We start from the raw sequence: 21277 nt of genomic DNA, 5'->3' as shown, positions 1-21277 counted from the left end.
TAGTTTTCTTAATTTCCTTAAATTTCGCTAAAAACAAAACTGGCCTATTAAAAAAGAACAGAGGGAGTAAAATTTGAAAACCTTTCACGGGTAGTTTGTATCTAAAAGAAGACTATACGGAAGCAGTTTAGGTTCATGTAGCTTGTACAAAATTAAAACATAAATTATTTTCTATCAATTCATGACAGAGTTTGATTTTTTTCAATCAAAAACATGACATAGATCACAGTCAACTTGATCAAGATCATTTGAGGAGGTGACTCGAGGTAAACGTTCAGGGACCTTGAGATGCCGTACTAAATCCTCCAAGTATTTGTCACCAAACATCCTCTTCCGTTCTTTTTCTTTGGGTCTCCATCTTTGAATTCCCATTATGTCGCAGAGGATGCGGAAAGTCTAGCATTATTAGAGGTTCTGACATGGGCAAAAGCTAAAAGTCTGGAGAAAGTTTGCTTCATTAGTGATGCTAAAACAGTTATACATGATTTTAATTCCACTAGCAACCAATTATTTTGGTATAATAAATCAGTCTTAGAAGACTGTAAAACAATCAGTTCTTGTTTTCATTTGGTTAAGTTTGAATTTCTTAAAAAAAACAATATTATTCTAGTTGATCAAGCAACTAAACTTAGTAGAAATTTCCCAGACTTATTCGATTCTGAAATGTAATTCTCTTCTTTAATAAAATTCTTTTTCTTAGGAAAAAAAAGAAACCATTATGTGACAACACAAATATACATTAATGATGACTCACGTATCTTCTGTCGATCAAAAAATAAAAATAATTAAACAAATAAAGTCTTTGGTGGAGGCACCTTTCCAACTTTCAAAATCTGAGGCACTAACTAATTCTTAACTAATTTGTCGGCGTTTGACCGTCTGTGCTCTTTGAGATACTGAGAAAATCTCTCCACGTACCCATCATGCAATAAATTATTGCCAAAAACTTGTCTCATTTCCTTAACCTTGGCTCTATACGTTTCCCCTACTTCATCCACCGTTACTGTCCTTAACGACTTCGCAACTGCCTCCCTTGTGAAAGACCCATCTTCTTCATCCCGTTCAATCTCTAATCCTACCTTTTTCCAAACCAAAGTTCTTGCATTCAGTGCTTGATCATTTATTACTGGCAATAGAATTAAAGGGCATCCAAATCCAAGTGCTTCAATAACTGAACTCCATCCACAATGAGTCAAGAAACCTCCCAATGATGGGTGTCCCAGTATCCTCATTTGAGGTGCCCAGCTGAAGCACAGGAATCCTTTTCCTTTTGTTCTCTCTTCAAACCCTTCTGGCAACATACTTGAAGGGTCGTCAGTTGATCCCGTTGGTTTTCCTAGTACCCAAAAGAATGGTATATTAGATAACTCTAAACCAAGAGCTAACTCTGACGTTTCTTCTTTAGTCAATGCTGCTTCAGTTCCCAGAGCTATATAAACCACTGATTTTTTCTCTTGTTTGTCGAGCCACTCCCTCATCTTCATCCACTCTTCATGTTTGTCATCTTCGTCATTCACATCTGGTGATGGAGGGAGTAAGCCTACTGGGATGATTGGTTTTTCGAAAAGCTTTTCAAGAAGACCCAAATGCTCGGATTCAAATTCCATGCAACTCCGAATAGCCACGACTTCACAGCCTTGTATGGTACATGCAAAGCGACGTCCGTCCGAGACTCCTGAAACGTTTATTTGAATACTGCCGAAAACTTTACGTATTTCATGCATTCGAAAAGCCAAATTAGTTGGAAACGGGATCCAACTGGGAGTAGCAGTGAAATCCTCCAGCATTTTCCTGTTCCTACTGACAGAATCATCTTTATCACTCTCTGTATGACGCGATGGAGGCCCGAAGAAACAGTTAACGGATGCATTGAATATGCTAAAGAAGCAACAAGGAATGTCTAGCCTTGATGCGATGGGCGGCAACCAGTGAGGAGCAAAGTCGTAAATAATCCAATCCGGTCTTGAAGTTTCAAGGAAGATGGACACTGGACCTTCCAGACTGTCGTAAGCTTTCTTCAAATATGGAACTTCGTCTAGAGGAAGGTCGATTGTGGCCTCTGCTTGGTCGCGTAAGTTTTCATCTTTAGCTAATGGAATGGAAACGAAGTTGATGAAGGGAGAAGACGATTGATTTTTAACAAGTCTTTGGATATTTCGAGGAGTAGAGATAAAAGAGATACGATGACCCATCTTAGCCAAGGACTTCGAGAGCTCAAGAAATGGTATTAAATGACCAAAAGCTAACCAAGGAACCATAACAATATGAAGCTGATGATCTTCATCTTGATTTTTGGTTGCCATGGATGATTTGAGAAACACTAAGACGGTCGAGAGTTGAGGCGAGAGACTAATAAGTTTGGATTAGATTATATAGGACCGGACTTGTTGATTATGTCACTGCTGAGATCAAATCATTAACTTGTCCTCGATAACTTAGATTCAGATTGGAAACGCAAGCACGTACGTGGGTGGTGCTAATATAATAATTGAAGAGAGAGTGAGAGAGTGAGAGGAAGGTATGGTCAATTTTGGGTTCCATTCAAAGCTTTTATTTAAGGAAAATTTGTTGATTGGTCCAAAGCCCATATAGTTATTTATAGTAAGGTTCAATTAGAAGTTTTTTTTATCCGGAGGTCCAAAATTAATAAAAAAATAGAAATGACCATAATACTCCCTACTACCAAACGTGTGTGTCTACACTGCTTACAAATTTGAGTACATATCTGGCACACTGCTCACAAATTCGAGTACATATATGCTAACAAATTTGAATACATATATGCCGCACTGCTTACAAATCTGAGTACATATCTGTCGCGCTGCTTACAAATTCGAGTATATATCCGCTGCTTACAATTCGAGTACATATCTGCTGCACCGCTTCCAGGTAAAGTACATATCTGTTAGAATCAATTATAAATAAATTAGCACATATTTCAGTATTGCGCATACGTACTCATGGATCAAACAAAAAAAAGTGACAAAAATCTGAATAAAACAGAATCGAAAGAAGTTTCTATCAGTACGCCTTATACGTATTGTACTGCGTATTCATGAAATAAAAATCAACTGCCTGTAAAAAAGAATTGATGAATCCATGAATAATAAATATATAACATAACAAAGCACATATTTCAGTATTTCACATACGTACTCATGAATCAAACAAATAAAAATGTGGCAAAAATCTAAAATTTCGTTTAAAGTTCTTACTTGGCGAACATCCTTTGCATGCCGGGTATATGATAGGGAGAGAAAGTCAATTTCGTTTCTGACACCCCAGGTGCTTATCACCTAAAAGAAGGAAAAACTTATCATAAGAAAAAGAGCACAAAAACGTATAAGAACATGAAGGCTTCTGTGATTATTGAGAAGTGTATAATCCCTCTGTTCATAAGATCAATGACACACGACATCAGTAACAGCCATTTCACTACTATGAGATGCTAACAAATACTTCTGCAATTAGTTAGACATTGAAGCACATGAAAGAGAGAGATATCCAGACACTTGCAATTAAACAGATACGTACTGCAGCATTCTTAAATGTGAATTTGAGAGACGTGCAAAGTGAACAATGATCCAGACAGTACTGCAGCATTCTTAAATGTGCAAACCACATCTACTTCTTTCACCGAGGATACCTAAAGTCAAATATTAAGATTTATATAAGATATCAATGGGGAATACCCAAAGAACTCCTCTAAATGTCAGAGTTCAGTGTCTTACCTCAAGCCAAACTGATGTAGTTTCACTTCCTGTGAACAGGTATTGACCTAGAAAGATGGTGTCTCCTTTCTTTACTGCCTGCACAGAATCATATAGCTTAGGATAACATAGTCACACAGGTATCCCAAAGACAACAATTGGAAGGTTCAAGGGAACATCTACACTGTCATCCTTCTTCCTAATCATTGTTTTCCAATTTTACGATATACATCAACAGAACGCAAACATATTCGAATTATGTGACAACAATTCCCAAGCCCAAACTGAAATTACACTATGATTTAACCAAAATTTCAGCACACCTTTGCTAATCCATCATAATTGATTGGCAATACATATGAAGTTGTTTCTTTATCTTGATCCGGAGTCAAAACAACCGATGATTCAGCCTTCAGTGCAATCGATTTTTCACTTTTATTAAGAACTTGCAATTCAGGGCCTATTGTATCTAGCATAACCTGAAACAAGTGAACCACCAGATATGCACATTTATTATCAATTGGCACTCTATAATCCATAATAGCAATTCCAAAAAACGATTCAAAAACTGCAACAACAACGAAGATCATGATAATTCCTAAAACAATCCAATTCAAATCAACAAAACTTACAGCACAGAGCTTCTTAGTACTCTTAACAAGTATGATTAGTATGATTTTGAGAAATAAAGAAAGAAAATAACTAGAAAATCAAATTGAGAGTTCCAATAAGCTAAAACCATCAAAATCTAACCAAAAAATCGAATAATTACGATCAAGATTCATAAAAACAGTACGTCATATACGTATTGATGTTTAATACACAAGCAAAAACTGAAATCAAACATATAGAAGCATAGTAAACACAGAAAAATCAGTACGTCATATACGTACTGATGGTTAATACATAAAACTAAACTGAAACCAAACCAAAAGCCAACAAAATGAAACTAAAATTCTAGATCTACAAACGAAACAAACGTAAAACATGATTTTATAACTAGATCTGGACTATTTTCATCAAAAACCTTCAGTACATCATATATGTACTGATGATTAATACACAAAAGCAAACTAAAAACAAACCAAAGACCAACAAAACCGAGTTAAAACATCAGATCTAATAATGAAATGAACATAAAACATCACTATCTATCTAGATCTAAAGTATTTTTACCAAAATTGAAGTAAAAAATTAACGAATCAAGCATGAAGATCATAAACACAAAAAAACTGAATTTAATTCCTCTTTTCGGAACCTTAAAATCTGAATTTTGAATTCTTTTTCCCATGAAATCAAGAGATTTGGATCTCAGATTAAGATAGAATCAATAAAAAACTTAAAATAAAGATCAGTATAGGTAAATCAACTTACGAAATACCTCAGAATCAAAACAAATATTTCAGTATTACATATACGTACTCATGGATCGAACCCAAAAATCAATTAAAAAACGCTGATAGAATCCAAAAACAATGAAAAAACTTTGAATATAACCGAATCAACATCAGATCTAATACATAAACATTAGATTTTGCTATAAACATAAAAATTTCTCTAATCCGAGAAGAAAAAAAACCTAAATTAAAATTAGCTTTTGAAGAAGAAAGGAAAAATGAAAACCTAAACTATACCAACAGTAAGGAAGTGAACCTACCGATTAATCTTATTTTGAATTCACGAATTGATCAACACCTCAGAAGATCTTCATAGCCGGAGCTTTTCACCGAACCACAAATGAGAAAATGAAGAAGAAGAAGAATAGATCGAGAAATGAAGAAGAAATGGATTTGGTTATTGCTTTATATACTTAAGGGTGTTTTCGGTATTTAAAAATACGTCCTCATATGTTCCACACGTGTACAAGACCTGGGCTTAAAAAATTTGGTCCATTTTCATGTTTTCTTTTAATTATGGACCTCTGATTAGCGGGATTTAATGGGTGGACCTGCCACTAACTAATAACACTATAATGGTACCTATTGGTAATTCCTAGTTTATTTAATAAAGATTCGGGGTGCTTAAAACATAGACAGAGAGATCGTATAGAAATTTGTATTTCTAGAAACTGGCACGACTAATATTTGTCATGACATGCAAACCATGCAGGGCCGGCCCGGAGGGAAGGTCAACGAAGGTTGACTTTGGGGCAGCACGGAGAAGGGGCAGCAAAATAGGATTTTGTGTTTGGGTGGTTTGTGTTAAATAATAGAAATGAAGGATCAAATCACGATCACGGAAAATAAAAAGGACGTGTAGCAAAGCATAAAGGGGCATATTGTAAATAATGACTTACATTAATGGCTTATTGCTAAATATTATAAAGATCTCATATATTACAGAGATGCCATTTTTTTCTTCTCGGTTTCTCTTTAAAACTCTCGTCAGCTTCCTTCTTGTTTCTTCTTGGCAATCTCCACACTTAAACTCCACCAAAATGTATTTGCACAACATGATGATGATCATAGGAAGCGCAAAAGAAATAGAGGCAAATCCTGGCAAAGGAAAAGAAAAAACACATCATCATCAATATTTGGTGAAGATAAGTTGCCCATCCAATTCCCATTGTGGGAGATTGCATCTTTCACTTTTTCGCATCACTGGAACAAATCGTAGAAGAAAATGAAGGTAAAAATGAAAGCAAAATTCGAAAGCATGATTCCTATTATCATTGATTGATCAATCAAACAAAATTTGAGTTATTTGGAGCATTCAAAGTGAGACAACTAGTTAAAGTGGCATCTGTACTTGTTTAATTGCCTTAATTATCAATAACAACACCTACCACCATACTTAAACACCGAAAACGTATGATCTTAATTTAAAAATGACATGAAAATAATATTCATGACCGACACATATATAGTTATGCTCATGTGAAATCCTCAAACAACCATAATCCGTTCCTCCATTTTTATGAAAAAGGGGCACCATCCACTACAAAACAAGTAGCTTTTAGGGACGGCTGTTTTGAAAAAACCGTCCCTAAAGAAGGATATTTGGGACGGTGATGGCCTGACTGTCCCTAATAGTCATAAAATATTTAAATGAAGGCTAAAATATGTCCGTCCCAAAAAGAAAACATGGCCAAATAGTATTTGTGACGGTGGAACAGGGGACGGTACATAAACCGTCCTGAATACCTCTTGGGACGGTTTTTTGTCCTCTTGGGACGTTTTTTGGCCGTCCCAAGAGGCCTTCTGTTTTGTAGTGATCTTTTAGGTCTACTTTGGGGCAGAAAAATGTCAGGGCCGGCCCTGAAACCATGATTTGATATTATGTGTGGATGGGGGATAACAAGGTAGACATGATTAATTTAAAGCTACAAGCCTCTAGTGCAGTTTTTTTACAATTTCCAAAGTCCGACTCTGAAGTTTAAGTACTAACAAATTACACCCAAGTGCACAAGGAAAAAATTAATCCCAACAAGCAATTGTGTATGTGAGCCGAAGGTTTTGTTTCGCGCCACGCGTAGTACACTAGATCCCATTGGTCGAAACTATGCTTAGCCAAACTAGGAAATTTCCGCACTGGAAGTGTGGCCACGCCCTAGCTTGCCGGCCCCACTTCCCATCGACCAATCAAGTCGCTCTAAAGCCGCCACGCGCACACTAGAAGTGTGGCCACGCCCTAGCTTTCCGTCCCCACTTCCCATCGACCAATCAGGTCGCTCTAAAGCCGTCACGCGCACACCAGAAGTGTGGCCACGCCCTAGCTTGCCGACCCTCTTTCCATCGACCAATCAGGTCGCTTTAAACTCGCCACGCGCACTAGAAGAGTGGTCGCGCCCTAGCTTGCCGGCCCCCTACCTTCATTGACCAATTAGGTTGCTCCAAACCTGTCGCAGCCTCAAAAGAGGTCGCCATACTAAGTCGGCTTCCCAAAACGCGCCAACTTCCAAAAACGCGCCAACATGCCGCACATGCCAGACGCGCATTCCAAACGCGCCATTGCCAATTAAAGATAGCCGTGATCGACGGCTACCTTTCCTCCTGAGATGCAATCTCAGCCATCCAAGTTTGCCACCAAACTAACATGGCTTATGGAAACTTTTGAGCGACCATGACGCCAAACCCTAAACTAGCACGTCGCTATGCCACGGCTACTGGCATGCCACCATGCCACGGATACTGGCACGTCACTATGCCACGGCTACTGGCACGCCACCATGCCACAGCTACTAGCACGTCGCTATGCCACGGCTACTGGCATGCCACCATGCCACAACTACTAGAACGTCGCTATGCCACGGATACTGGCATTGCCACCATGCCACAGCTACCAGCACATCGCTATGCCACGGCCACTGACATGCCACCATGCCACACGTAGAAACCTGCTACACGTTTTCCACAAAAAAACTCGAGACATCAAAACATGTCACAAACTGGGGGATACTCATCAGGGTATTGGTCTGGCGGTTTACATCAATGCGGCGTGCAATGCGCCCGTTACAAGAAAGTGTCATGAAGTATGGCAATTAGTGGTGGTAAAAGTAACGGTGTAACCAATTCATTTCCTTCATCATGGAAGTATAATGAGTGACGGTTACACGAAATAACTTCCCTCATCATGGAAGCATAACGCCTTACAGTTACACGTTACTCTTTTCTTCCACCACTCAAATGTTTCCACTTCCTACGAGACCAGGGTACGTTTTGTTACGACTTGTATAAATAGGTCTCACCTATTTCCACCAAACAACAAGTTTTGGTCAGGAGAACAATACCACATCCAGAAATCATCTGATGGCTTTCATTCAGCTAGCCATTTCAACTTTATGATACAAGTCACAAAATACCCACACTTCCAGAATCAACTATTCTGGTCTCAACACTTTCTTCGCTTCCCTCCCTAAGACCAGCCCTTCTCCTTCAATTTGTGACCGAAGCAAGCCTGGAACAACCATTTCTTGGTTTAGGCCAGGATTGTACAGATTGATCTCTCGAATCAAAAGTACTCCCGTGCAGTACATTGTTTAGGGTTTAGACTCGTTTCTCACCCACACACACGAAATTACAGAAAACAGCAGAAACCGTTTTCACACACAAACACTCAGCTATACATTTCGTCAGGAAACAGCAGCCTCCATACTTTGGTACATGATTTGGAAGAAGAATGTTAAATAAATAAAGAAAGACAAGTGCATCTCTACGCCAAACTGGTTTCCTAATACAAGAAGAGAGAAATGGCTTCCCTTATACATACGCACACATGAGATTCAATATTTCTTAACCAACATCAAAGTCCTAACAAGCCGTGCTACTTGTGACGGACTCTCCTGATATGCTTGCTGCTGCCTCCTCTCTTGCGGATTCATAGCTGCCTCACTAGCGCTGCTAAGGAAGGCCAAGCCGACTGGTCTCTTCTTGGTAATATCTATATACTTCGTCTTATTAATTTTATTTTCGTTTGTCAGCATCTAGTGCTTACCCCGCAACAATGTCACTGTTACGTACTAAGCAAAGGACTTAATGTTGATGGTGGTTTTTAGTTTAGGGTGAAAACTGTAAAAGCCTCTACCTGACCCAGCATCAGAAGTAGTAGACCTTAATATGTCTATATTCCGCAAGGAATTTAAAGAATATATCAAATCCGACGAGTGTTTATGCCTCTCTTCATATCGTATTGAAAAATCAAGCTCCTAGATGAATTGTTCACTAGTATAGAGCATAATGAGTATTTAAGCTCCCACCTGCATTATTCACTAATGCATGGCTTATTGAGTATTTATCATATGCTATGTTCCCTAGCTGAACTCTTAATATTAACATGATATAACAATTAATGTTCACTTTCGGCTGAGTAGCATGAATTTCTCGAAGTGTCAGGATTAAGATGTGCATGAAGGTACTCAATCAGAGGCGCGCAAGCTGCGATGCTCTCCGAGATAAAAATTAGTGATTTTGTATCAACGTGCAAAATTCACCAAAATTGATCAGAATTTTCTAACCTAATTTTATCAATTTACATAAGTTAGGTTTTTACTCTAAATTGGAGCCTGCACAATATCTCGATCCCTATTGGTCGAGACTAAACCTAGGAAAACTAGGAAATTGGTCCATCATAGAACTAGTAGGAGCAGAATCCTACCAAAATTTGGAAAATAAGAAATAAAGGGAAATTGTGACAAATAAAAGCAGTAGCAAAAGGGGCGCGGACGCGTCGCTTGGTCAGCCGGTTTGCCCTAGCTGGCGCCTCCCATGACCGACCGGCAATACCCCATATTGTTGCTTGTCGGCCCCTCTTTCCCACTGGCCAATCAAATCGCTCCAAAGTCGCATGTTATACTTTTAATTAAAGATGGAAGTAGGCCGTACGACGTGCTTAGTTTCATAAGAAAATAAATCTGGACCGTCCAAGTCATTCGCAAACTAATCACGACCACATGACTTGGAAAACTCCAATACCTAACCCTAGCTCTTGCAAGCTCGGCAAACAAGGCATCGTTATGACAACCGTCTCCCCACCCATTATCTCAACCAATCACGTCGCTCACAGCCTGCAGGCAGAGTCCACAATTGCTAGCCAAAATAGGCTAGTCGGGCGGCCTGAAAAGGGTTCTAATTCCCATGGTAGTCTTAAATCAATCACGACAATCCAACTTGGCCAGCCAAATTTATCGGCTTGATTCAAGTTTGAGAAACCAATGAGGTGTCGTCATGTTCACCGACGGCCCGTCTTTGGCTTTGACCAATCATATCTCTTTAACTTGGTCGGACGATATCCAAAAGGTCACCAAAGATTGGACGAACAGATTGCAGCAATTGGTAGATAATTTGAGTATGAGCTATAGGCCAAATGTTTCGTATGAATGTCTAGTATAACATACTAAAAAATCACATTAATCGGATTAACGAGCTAAAAGATACAGCTTAAAAGGCGAGCTAGGTCATGGCTGAAAACTGACGGAATTCCTCCTGAATTCTTCCTAAGTTTTTACTGTCGGGCTATTTTCACCTCCTAAACGAGCTCAAAACCTAAATATTCCCTCGGTGAAAAATAGGAAATTCTTTTCTGATAAGAATGGATGGGCGGATCATCAAAATCCGAGTTCGTATGAGAATTATACAACAGTTTTAGTGAAGGGTCTCACATCTGAATTTTCTGACTACGAAATTTCACGAATTTTTTCATATATTAACATAAACTTCCATTCACTCTTTCATTCAAGAGATGGGTTACTGTGATTATGAGACCATATGTCTTGCTACATATGCATGACTACTTTCATACTCATATATATTTTTCTCCACTCTTTCATGAACACCCATCACTTCTCGTTGATATCATGGAAAGCAGTGCTCGACTTGTCACTTACGACCACCTGCTGCCTAGCTTGCACATGATTGGTCGAAATATTTCTCTACATGTACGTCTTACACACAAGGCTAAAAACACATGCTAGTTACTGGAATAATCACGTATTCATTCCTCTACTTTTCATGTTCACCTCTCACATGTCATGATGGCGGGCCACTCAGCGACTACCACACTTCACGTCACTGGTCGTGACTCGACTTGGTCTCATAACATGTCGACTTCACCTTGCAGGTGCGCCTTAGTCATTCAATTGACCTAGCTATGCAAGTTACGACTAAGTGTTATTTTCTACCAAAATATTCGAGACATCAAACATGTCAGAAATGGGGGATGTTCATCAAGGTATTGATCTGGCGGTCTACGGCAGTGCGGTGTGCAGTGCATCCATTATGAGAAAGTGTCAGGAAAGGCGGACAATTAAAGAGTGAAGGAGTAGTGGGTATGCAACCATCCAGTCTTCCTCCACGATAGGGACACGGTTTCATCACTTCACACTATCTCCACCTTCTCACTCCTTCATAACTTCCACTTCCTATGAGATCGGAGTGTACAGGCATGATTACATATAAATAGGTTTTCTAACCTATTCCTAAAGGGGGTAATCATCATCGTCAATACGCAAGTATCCAGAACAAGAGAACACAATGCTTACAATTTTCAGGCAATCTCTACTTTCTGATACATGTTCATACACCTTCACATCTCAAAGAGTCTATCACTCTGATCTCAACAGCTTCTCTGCTTCCCTCCCTAAGACCAACCCTTCTCCTTCATTTTGTGACCGAAGCAAGACTGAAACGGTCATTTATTGATTTAGGACAGAAATGTACAGATTGATCTCTCGAATCTAAAGTACTCATGTGCAGTATATTTTTTTAGGGTTTAGATTCGTTTCTCATCGACATACTCAATTTACCATTTTCAGCAGAATCAGTTTTTACCCTACTACAAAAAGATAACATGAACATTTTTCGATTTTTTTTACCTAATTTTCCATTCAAACAATAAAATAAAGTACTAGATTGAGTTTATGTCATCACTTACTTTCTTATTCTCGTTACTTCATAGGTTTTTTCTCTTTCGTTGATTTCTTCTTCACCACCTGATTTACGTTTTTGTTTGTATTGTTGAAATGTCTTTCCAATTTAAGGATCATCACGATTAGGTTTTCTACTGGTTTGTTTCATATGGTTCATGTTTGAAAAGATTAATCAACGATGATAATTTCACATTAACGATTAGGAACGAATTAATCGATGAGCTTTTTTCCTTTGAAAATGATGGAAAATGATAGAGAGAGAGGAGTGGTCATTAGGGTAAGATGAAAGGAAAAAGAGATGAAATGATTTTGATATAACCAAGAGGATTACTTTTAATTAGAATTTGGACAAGGTCAATAAGATAACGTTACATCATTTTACCTCTCCTTAACATACCTTCCTGGTCCAATTCAAATTCTATAACTTAAAAATTAGTCCATATATAGCCCGACCCGGCCACTGAAATTTTGACTAAATTTTTTTGGATTGCATTTGTTTATTTTAAAAATGAAAAAAGAAAAATTTTAACTAAATTTTTGGATTATATTTGTTTATTTTTAAAATAAAAAAAAAAGAAGTAAAAATTATGAAAATTAAATTAGTAGAATACCAGTTGTATTTAATCTAAATGAGGGTTATAACAAGTCACGACCTTTTAGAATAATACTTCTAAGGACATCTCCAATAGAAGACTAAAGCCAAAACTTATATACATACACAAGTGACACATCACAAACTGACCAAAATAACAGGAATTTTGATAATTTTACTCCAAACGTAATTCAAGAAAACAACAAAACGTAGATATATCTAAAAGGTTTAAAAATGGAGGTCCAAGCAAATCTCTAGTTAAGACATGTTTTCAGATGTTTTCTTATAAAAACTTCCAGATTTGTATACATATTTTAGATTTTCTTATACTGGTAACTTAAAAATATTGACCTTCTTGATAACTTTCTCACATGTCACTCTTACTTTGAGAATTAATTCAAGATATCGGATTAATTGAAGTATGTCTGCCATCAACTGGTTGGATGGTTGGTATGCTCCCTTCCACTGCGGAGGTAGGGGTTCGAACCCTGTAATTATCAGAAATAATTTCTTATAAGCAATTAAGGATGTAGCCCAAGATCACTGTTCCAAACCGTCAAAAAAAAAATAAAATTAATTGAAGTAACTATTGACTATTTCTGGAGAAAGGAAACTCCGCCACACACACACTGGAGGCATCTATCTCATCCCGATCACAAAGAGACGTTCACCATGATGGGGTATACTTCTTTTGGGACCATCCTTTTTTGCGGCGTGTTTCTCAGATTTACGGATTCGCAGGAGGCCTCAAACCCTACTTGTTTTTATGACTTTCATTTCTCGATCACGGCCCGGTGACCTACCAGGGACTTTAGTGACTCGAGCGAGGCTCAAAAAGACTCGATTGCCAACGAGAGAAACGTAGGCACTTTCTTTTTAAAAAGGAAGGCTCGTCCTTGTAGGTAGGGGTGTGCAGAAAAACCGAAACCGCGGTTTTCACCGGTAACCGTCCGCAAAATTGCGGGTGAAAACCAATCCGCAAGAGTCTATGGATCGGACACGGTTGAGTTTTCAAATCCGCAAGGTTTAGCGGTTTGGTTGCGGTTGGACTTTGAAATCCGCGGATTCACCCGCACCCGCAAAAATTGAGTTTTATATTTTAGATTAGATTAGATATCTCTAATTTAATTTACTGGGAATAAGAGGTTCGTCCTCTTCAGAGAACATTTCAAGATCTGCATAATCTTCTTGAAGAAACCGAAGGTTTTGAAGCTTCTCGATGCTTGCATGTGATCCACTCTGTGCATTGTGAGAACTACTGGAAAAAGAAGTTGTGCCCTCCTCTTGATACTGAATATAAACAAAAAACAAGGTAGCAGTTAATTATCCGCCAAAGGTGGTCTAATGTGGACAAGAATCCTGCTAAAGCACTAATTCGGGAAATTTATCCCGCTGTTTTCCAATTCATAGAGGAAATTAAATTCATTTTCAAAAACAAGGGGCTACATCGAATGATTAAAGATCACTACACTTATCAGTTGCAGTGTTAATTAAGATTACTACCTAATAAGTATATATTGTACTCATAATGTTGTGCAACAAAACTTTGGCATTTGCTTCATTGTTATTAATTTATTATCATGGGAGTGAGACAGTGAGTTAACATAAATAGAGAAATCAATTACCCATACGAAGGGATTTTCACAGATAGGCAGACTTTTTTTTAAAAAAATTCTGAATCCGCGGTTAATCCGCATCCGGTCCGCATCACCCGCTAATCCGTAGATGTCAAATTCGCGGGTGATTGGGCCGGTTACGGTTCAATTTTCCAAATCCGCAATTTTGACGGTTTGGTTGCGGGTGACCCCTAATCCGCAACCGTCCGTCCGTTGCACACCCCTACTTGCAGGACATATGAGTCTCTAATGAGCCTTTAGGGATGAAGTCACATAGTGGGCCATTTTATGTCACAGTACTTCAATCGGAAAGAATAACTCCTCTGCTTTATGGGTAGGTTGATTTGGAGAAATTACTCATAATAGGTCATTTTGTGTGACACTACTTCAATCGGAAAGAATCACTCCTTTGCTCTATGGTTAAGTTGAACCTCCCTGGAACAAAAAAGAGAAAAAAAACCCAGGACTACGGAATTGTTTTCGAATCTGGCCGCAGTATACAGCGGTTGGGAACTTCTGAAGACGCCTCTGTTTGACACCCGGCTCCCGAGGGCTGTCGCTGACGAACGCGGCCTTCAGCCGTACCAAATCTTTGCCAAATATATACCCGTACGAAAAATCCGAAAACCTATTAAAAGGCAAATTGATTTTACAGCGTGGATCACCATCAATTCTGCCGAGTTCGTAACTCATTAACCCTCCGAGTCATCACCACCATCTCACTCGTTTTCCCCTACTCTCTGCCATTCCACTTTCCTCTGCAACTCTCTCTAAAATCTAGAGAGAGTGAGAGATACAAGGAAAGACAGAGATTTTAATGGAAAATAACTTTCTCCCTTTAAAACGTCCATTCCAATATCTATCTTCAACTACAACAATGCAAGAAAATAACTATAATAATCCATATAATAACCACGGTGGTGGTGGTGCTGGCGGCGGCGGTGGGGGAGGAGGAGGAGAATCAAAGCGTAGATCCAAAATTCCACCACCTCCGTTAGTAATTCCTCCTGGGCATGTCTCTTTTCGTATGTTATGCCACGTATCAAAGATCGGTCAAGTGATTGGTAAGTCTGGTAGTATAGTTAAGCTTTTCCGGAAAGAGACTGGTGCTAAGATACGAGTAGAAGAACCCGTTAATGATTCAGGTGAACGATTAATTATAATAATCGCACCTGAAAATCCGAAGAAAATGATTCAGTTGAAGGGTTTGAATGAACATGAAGTAGAACAAGTTGAGGTTTCACCTGCGCAAGAGACACTAGTGAGGGTTTTCGATAGGGTTTTGGATGTTGATTCTGAGATTGAAGGTTTATTTCCACCTGGTGGTGGAAATGTTTGTTGTAGATTACTTGCTGATACATCTCAAATTGGGTCTGTAATTGGGAAAGGTGGACAAATTGTTGCAAAAATTAGGAAAGATAGTGGTGCTAAAGTTAGAGTTTTGCCTGCTGAAGAACTTCCTCCTTGCGCTTCTCCTTCTGATGAATTGATTCAGGTTAGTATTATTGGTTTGCCTTTTTTGTGTTTTCTCTTTGCATTTGGACATATCAAACAATAGTAGAGTGAATTGGTTAGGATGGGGGCTAGAGTGGGGTTCAAAGTTAAGAGCTTGATATGAAGTGGGTTCAAATGACTTCACATTTTGAGATCATACCCTATGCAAAGATAGAAACTTTCCGTATTGAAGTGTGTTTCTTTTTAGTTCTTACATTTTCAAAATTTGGTCTTTTGTTTGTTACATTGTTAAGGTTATAGTCTGGTTTCTTGTAATTTGGGTGTTGGGAAGCTTGCCCATTAACTACCCTTGGAACTAATGAAATCCAAAGAATACATATACCTAACCTCAGAGTGATGGGCTCTTAATAGTCTTAGAGATGCGGACACTCTATATGCCATAGGAGCAAACCGTTTCTTCTTCTTTTTGATTATTATTTATGTTAGCTTACTTTTTTTTATCTATGTTAAGTAGGTAATATTGTGCTATTCTAGATCTCACATTTGGAGTGTAGTATGATGCAAATAAGCCAAGCTCGAACTTGGTGTTCTTTTCTTTTACTTTCCTTGCATACTTTTTTCTATTGCAATTACAGATAATGGGAGATATTTTTCCTGTAAAGAAAGCACTGGTTTCCATTTCACGTCGCCTTCAAGATCGGCCACCTTTAGACAAAGCACAGGCGGCTGGAAGCTTGCCTAGTGTTTCAACTTCTAGTCAAACGTTTCCAGATCCACGAAAGGAGTTTCCACGTAGGAACCACATGGTACCACCTACATCAGGCAGTTCCAGTCAAACCTTTTCTGATCCACGTGTGGAATTTTTGCATAGGAATCATATGCCACCGATAGCAGGCAATTCCGTTGATTATGCTTCCAGAGGTCGTCCATTAGCAACTGAGGCTGTAAGGAATTCCATGTTGGAACCAGCAAAAACGCCGCAAGAAATTGTATTCAGGCTCCTATGTTCAAATGAGAAGGTAGGTGGCGTAATTGGCAAGGGAGGAACCATTGTTAAGACCTTACAAAGTGAAACTGGGGCTTCTATAAGTTTTGGTTCTCCTGTACCAGAGTCAGATGAGCGTGTTATTACAATCACTGCATCGGAGGTTTGTTATACTACCATAAGCCTTGCAATGTCACTACATATTCTGTACATAAGTTACTTAGGTCTTCGTTGATAATACTTGGTTTTTGTTTGATTGAATAGTCACAGCACAAGCAGGCGCAAAATGCTGTTGTTTGTGTTTTTGTTAGGTCTGTCGAGGTAGGCGTTGAAAAAGGATTAGAATCAGGACCTAGAAAGGGTGCACCTGTTTCTGCCCGTCTTTTAATACCAACAAGCCAAGTAGGTTGCTTGATTGGCAAAGGAGGCACGATAATCACAGAAATAAGGATGACAACAGGTGCTTTTATTCGGATCCTAGGTGGTGACCAGGTTCCAAAATGTGCCTCGGAGAATGACGAAGTTGTCCAGGTGTGGTGACTTTTCCTTTTATAATTTTATTGCTTTGCAGATTAAGAATGAACTTAGATATTAGGTGATGCATGTGATGCGTTTCTTTAAATGAATTCTATAGCTGAAACAAAAACAAGGTTCAGTGACAATTTAGATGTTGGCTCACTTTCCACTCAACACCAAATGTTCGTGTTGCCACAGGCGTAATACGTAGATTTTGAAATTAGACAGACTGTATCGGTCTTTTTTGTGCTCTGTTTGTTACCCCTTCATTTTAGTCTTCCACCTATTATGATCATATTTAGAAGTGAGATGTGTGGCATTGACATCCTTCGCAGTCACGGTAAGCATCCTTAGGGTTTCGGTTTCCTAATTGCTTTTGGATGTAAGACATCTGGAGAATGAAATACCCTGATCAAACTGAGTCTTTCAGATTCGGACTTAGGAAGAAATTGAGCTTCATAGCCTATTACAAATGATGACGTAATTTCTGGGAGCGCTATGGGTTTTTACTGTGCTGAAAGAGGAAGGTTTTAATTTTTCAGATTACTGGTGAGTTCGGAAATGTCCAGAATGCTTTGCTTCATATTACTGGTAGGCTGTGGCAAAATCTTTTCCCTGGAAGAGTTACGAATGGTGCTGAATCTAGGAACTACTCGTCCACAGTCCCAGAGGTTGGTCACTTTGGTAGAAATAGGGAGCCGCAATCCTCAACCTTGTATCCCACAGTAGGCCATCCTCATCATTCTGAGCGGCAGCCTACTTTGACACAGAGTATGGATCACCTCGGCATTTCACACCCTTCAGATGACTCTAGACAATGGCCGTCACAGGTAAGATGCTTAATTTTCTCTTGCTCCCTCCTGTAATCATTCCCCCCTCCAATCCGAGGCTCATTATTTAGAGGTTTGTTTGGCAACAGACAGTTGGAGGGAGCTTAAGGAGTACCATGGAAGTTGGAAAAGGGATGACAAGTCATGGAGACAGTATGGAATTTGCAAGGTTAGTCTTACACAACCTTTAATGACTAGTTTTTCTTATATTTGTCCACATCTTCTTTGCCTAAATAGCAGAAACTTTTCTTCTTATACTTGTTTAATGAATTTCACTCATTTACTGTTTTTTCTAAATGATAGGAAGTCTGCTATTGTGACAAATACAACTCTGGAAATCCAAGTTCCTGAACATGTTTTTGGGTCAGTCTATGGGGAAAATGGTGGTAACCTGAAGCGTCTAAGACAGGTGAATGTTTCATGCATATACTCGATTATTATATTCTTATGTTTTCTTGGTCAACCTAGGCCATTGGGTTGTTTGGTCTCCTAGAGTTATACTATGTAATATTCTTAATATTTGGAAGCCAATTGGTCATACTTTCTCCAGGTTTGATACACCTGCCTAGAACTTTTTAGTATTACTATTGGAAAAATCAAATTTTAGCCCCAAAATAATTTGCTTTTTGCTGCAGTTTTATATGCCACTCACGTTTACATTCAATGTATCTTCTTTGTGCCAGATTTCAGGTGCTCAAGTTGAGGTGCGTGATCCTCGTCCTGGCACAGACACAGGGATGGTCATAATATCAGGGACACCGGATCAGACCCAGGCAGCGCAGAGTCTTCTTCAAGCTTTCATCTTGTCAGGACGTCCATAATTGGTGTTCTGAACAACAGATCAACAGGGAAGGCGGAACCACGTTTCATGCAACTGTTCATCTTTCTAGGGGGAAGTTTGTGTGAACCCGAGTCCTTGTCAAATTCCGATGTAAATTAAATGAGAGCTTCGGAAGAATATTTTGGCACCCTCTAATTTCTATAAACCAAATTAATCAACTAAAATATACACGTCCGAAATTTTTGTACAATATTTTTTCAGGTGAAATGTATTTTGATATCTCCATTGTTCAAGTAATAGTTAACTTATAACTTATGTATATGAACTGTGTAAAAGAACTTGGTGCTGAGCAGAGTTGAGTTGTGGAGAAGGTGTAGGCACCAAGATGTGACATCAATTCAGTATGATATTTTTGTAGCAACGGAAATTATTTTACAGAGCTGAGAAACTGAATATGTAATGTCTAACGAGTTCGTTTTAAGTGGTCTGCATGCTAGAGACGGTTGGTTCTGCTAGCCTCCGCCTATGGATATTATCTGTACGTATCTGAATCTATTGTACTCGCAGAAACTAAAGAAAGCAAGATATCACTTACGGCAGAAACTAAAGGAAACAAAAATACACAGGTGATGGATGATATAATAGTAAACATTCGCCTTCATAAACATGGACATACCAGCTGATACCAAAGTTGTTTTAACCAGTCATTGAAGTTGTCCACCAAAACATAAATTACATTTAAAATCACTGGGTCAAATCTCGATAATTCATGTTTGATCATGCTACAGATGCAGCAGCTTCTGTTGCTGGTGGGGAAGGTTTCAGAACAATCTCCACATTGTCATGAACACCTTGTAGTAGTAACTCACCGTCGTAGGTTAGTAACTTTCGCTTCTTTGCTGCTCTTAGAGTTCCAACTAATGCTTCAAATATGTTTGCACATCTATCATCATGAAACATAACGCCGAACGTAACCTTCAATGATGACAATGTAGAAATAAGATTAGAAAATCAAAACCTGAACAGTTCAGTGTCTAACATCTGGTTTCAAACGCAAAAAAAATTGATGGGACGCAAAAAATTTTGGGGCAATCCGAGAATTGAACTAGGGACCTCTCGCACCCTAAGCAAGAATCATACCACTAGACCAATTGCCCGGTGATTGGACAACACTAGCTTACGGCCACCGATATAGTTCATCACAATTCACAACAAATATAAAATGATAGTCATGTACAGTAACAATAGATCTTGTAAAGCAAGTTCAATTAACCTGATTGAAGATCCAAAATTCTAAAATTGGTGAATTTGTTGACATCGTGGAACAAAAGAATCAACTTTGTTATGATCTTTAACTTTGTTTCATTCATTTTTTTTGTTTTTGGATTTATAATTCGATTCATCATAGATCTATTTGATACAAAAACTAGAAAAAGAAAAATCAGAAAATTACCTTGTAGGAACCATCTGGTTGAACCTTACCCAATCTCTTAATCTCTTCTTTCAAACGTTCAACTTCTTCTTCAACATTCATTTTTGATTTGTCTTGTTACTGAACTTTCTTCTTCTTCTTTACTTTAATTTTCCTCTCTCTATCTGACTTTTGGAGGATGGGATATTGATTTTTAATCGGACGCAGATAAGTTTTGGCTAGTCTTGTCATAAATTTATTGGTGGCAATTGTCCTTGAGTCCTTGACCCGAAGTTTCGGGTTTCAGGCTTTCCTGATGGATCTGTTATCATGCACCTTAGGTCCAACACAGTGGTCCGGACTAATAAAATAAGGTGGATTTGGTCCCACCGCGTCTCTCCATCTAAATGGCGGATGTTAATTTCCATCCCCACCGGATGCGGAATGAGTACGGGTGAATTAAGAGCAAGTCTTATGGTGGAATCAATCTATTTCAAGCTTGGAAAATATATGAAATGTCAAGTCTAATGGAACCCAAATTGGTGTCATCCACATTTTTTCCAAACCATATTCAATACTTCTATAAAATGGTGTGTGAAATCCAAAAAAACGCTATTATGAATAGCGTGCTAAAAGACGAAAAACGCTATTCATAATAGTTTTTTGTCTTATAAGTCAAACACAGAACAATCACTTTTAATTTCAACCATGCAAATATATTCTAGTCAAATACCACTGACCAAGTCAAACGCTATTCTTTTTATCTTTTATATCCATCATAAGACTTGAACTTCCATGAACAATTCCAAATGCTGAGGTGGCATGGAAGATGGAAGATGGAATTCTTCCACCATAAGACTTACTCTAATGGAAGAAATTTTCTAAGTCTTTAAAAACGAAATTGTAAAAGAAGATAAATCGTACTTATTTATGATGTTATGCTTATTGGGAGTTAGATAAAGCATTATCTGAATCTAGATTTGTGTTGCACTGGATTCATAGAAGGAAAATTTTACTTG

At 38.5% G+C, this 21277-nt stretch overlaps 3 protein-coding genes, 1 long non-coding RNA gene and 1 other non-coding gene across 7 annotated transcripts; 1 reads left to right on the top strand and 4 right to left on the bottom strand.

Moving 5' to 3' along the window:
- Positions 1-654: 654 nt before the first annotated feature.
- On the bottom strand, positions 655-2328 carry LOC113297205 (putative UDP-rhamnose:rhamnosyltransferase 1). The gene has a single exon (XM_026545631.1). It carries the CDS (start codon positions 2301-2303, stop codon positions 846-848), a length of 1458 nt encoding a protein of 485 aa, XP_026401416.1. The 5' UTR covers positions 2304-2328; the 3' UTR covers positions 655-845.
- Positions 2329-2805: 477 nt separating this feature from the next.
- LOC113332069 lies at positions 2806-4062 on the bottom strand. Its single transcript, XR_003351313.1, has 3 exons — positions 4034-4062; positions 3732-3809; positions 2806-2902 (listed from the first exon to the last, which is right to left on the bottom strand). It is a non-coding gene; the product is annotated as an uncharacterized LOC113332069 (long non-coding RNA).
- Positions 4063-14865: 10803 nt separating this feature from the next.
- On the top strand, positions 14866-19168 carry LOC113297181 (KH domain-containing protein HEN4-like). 3 transcript variants are annotated; one of them, XM_026545604.1, is made up of 7 exons: positions 14866-15775; positions 16371-16883; positions 16991-17251; positions 17779-18066; positions 18156-18235; positions 18370-18475; positions 18750-19168. In XM_026545604.1, the coding sequence occupies exons 1-7, from the start codon at positions 15098-15100 to the stop codon at positions 18885-18887; spliced, it is 2064 nt and encodes a 687-aa protein (XP_026401389.1). In that variant the 5' UTR covers positions 14866-15097; the 3' UTR covers positions 18888-19168. The 3 variants fall into 3 exon arrangements, with proteins under 3 accessions (XP_026401389.1, XP_026401394.1, XP_026401386.1); XM_026545609.1 differs by having other exon boundaries at positions 14869-15775; positions 16398-16883; positions 16985-17251; XM_026545601.1 differs by having other exon boundaries at positions 14870-15775; positions 16985-17251.
- Positions 19169-19418: 250 nt separating this feature from the next.
- On the bottom strand, positions 19419-20497 carry LOC113297199 (costars family protein-like). Its single transcript, XM_026545619.1, has 2 exons — positions 20301-20497; positions 19419-19822 (listed from the first exon to the last, which is right to left on the bottom strand). The coding sequence occupies exons 1-2, from the start codon at positions 20379-20381 to the stop codon at positions 19625-19627; spliced, it is 279 nt and encodes a 92-aa protein (XP_026401404.1). The 5' UTR covers positions 20382-20497; the 3' UTR covers positions 19419-19624.
- On the bottom strand, positions 19933-20004 carry TRNAP-AGG. The gene has a single exon. It is a non-coding gene; the product is annotated as a tRNA-Pro (tRNA).
- Positions 20498-21277: the final 780 nt, after the last annotated feature.

The sequence above is a fragment of the Papaver somniferum genome, chromosome 1, assembly GCF_003573695.1.
Source record: "Papaver somniferum cultivar HN1 chromosome 1, ASM357369v1, whole genome shotgun sequence".
In the NCBI taxonomy this organism is placed as follows: domain Eukaryota; kingdom Viridiplantae; phylum Streptophyta; class Magnoliopsida; order Ranunculales; family Papaveraceae; genus Papaver; species Papaver somniferum.
This window is presented reverse-complemented; position numbering and strand designations above follow the sequence as displayed.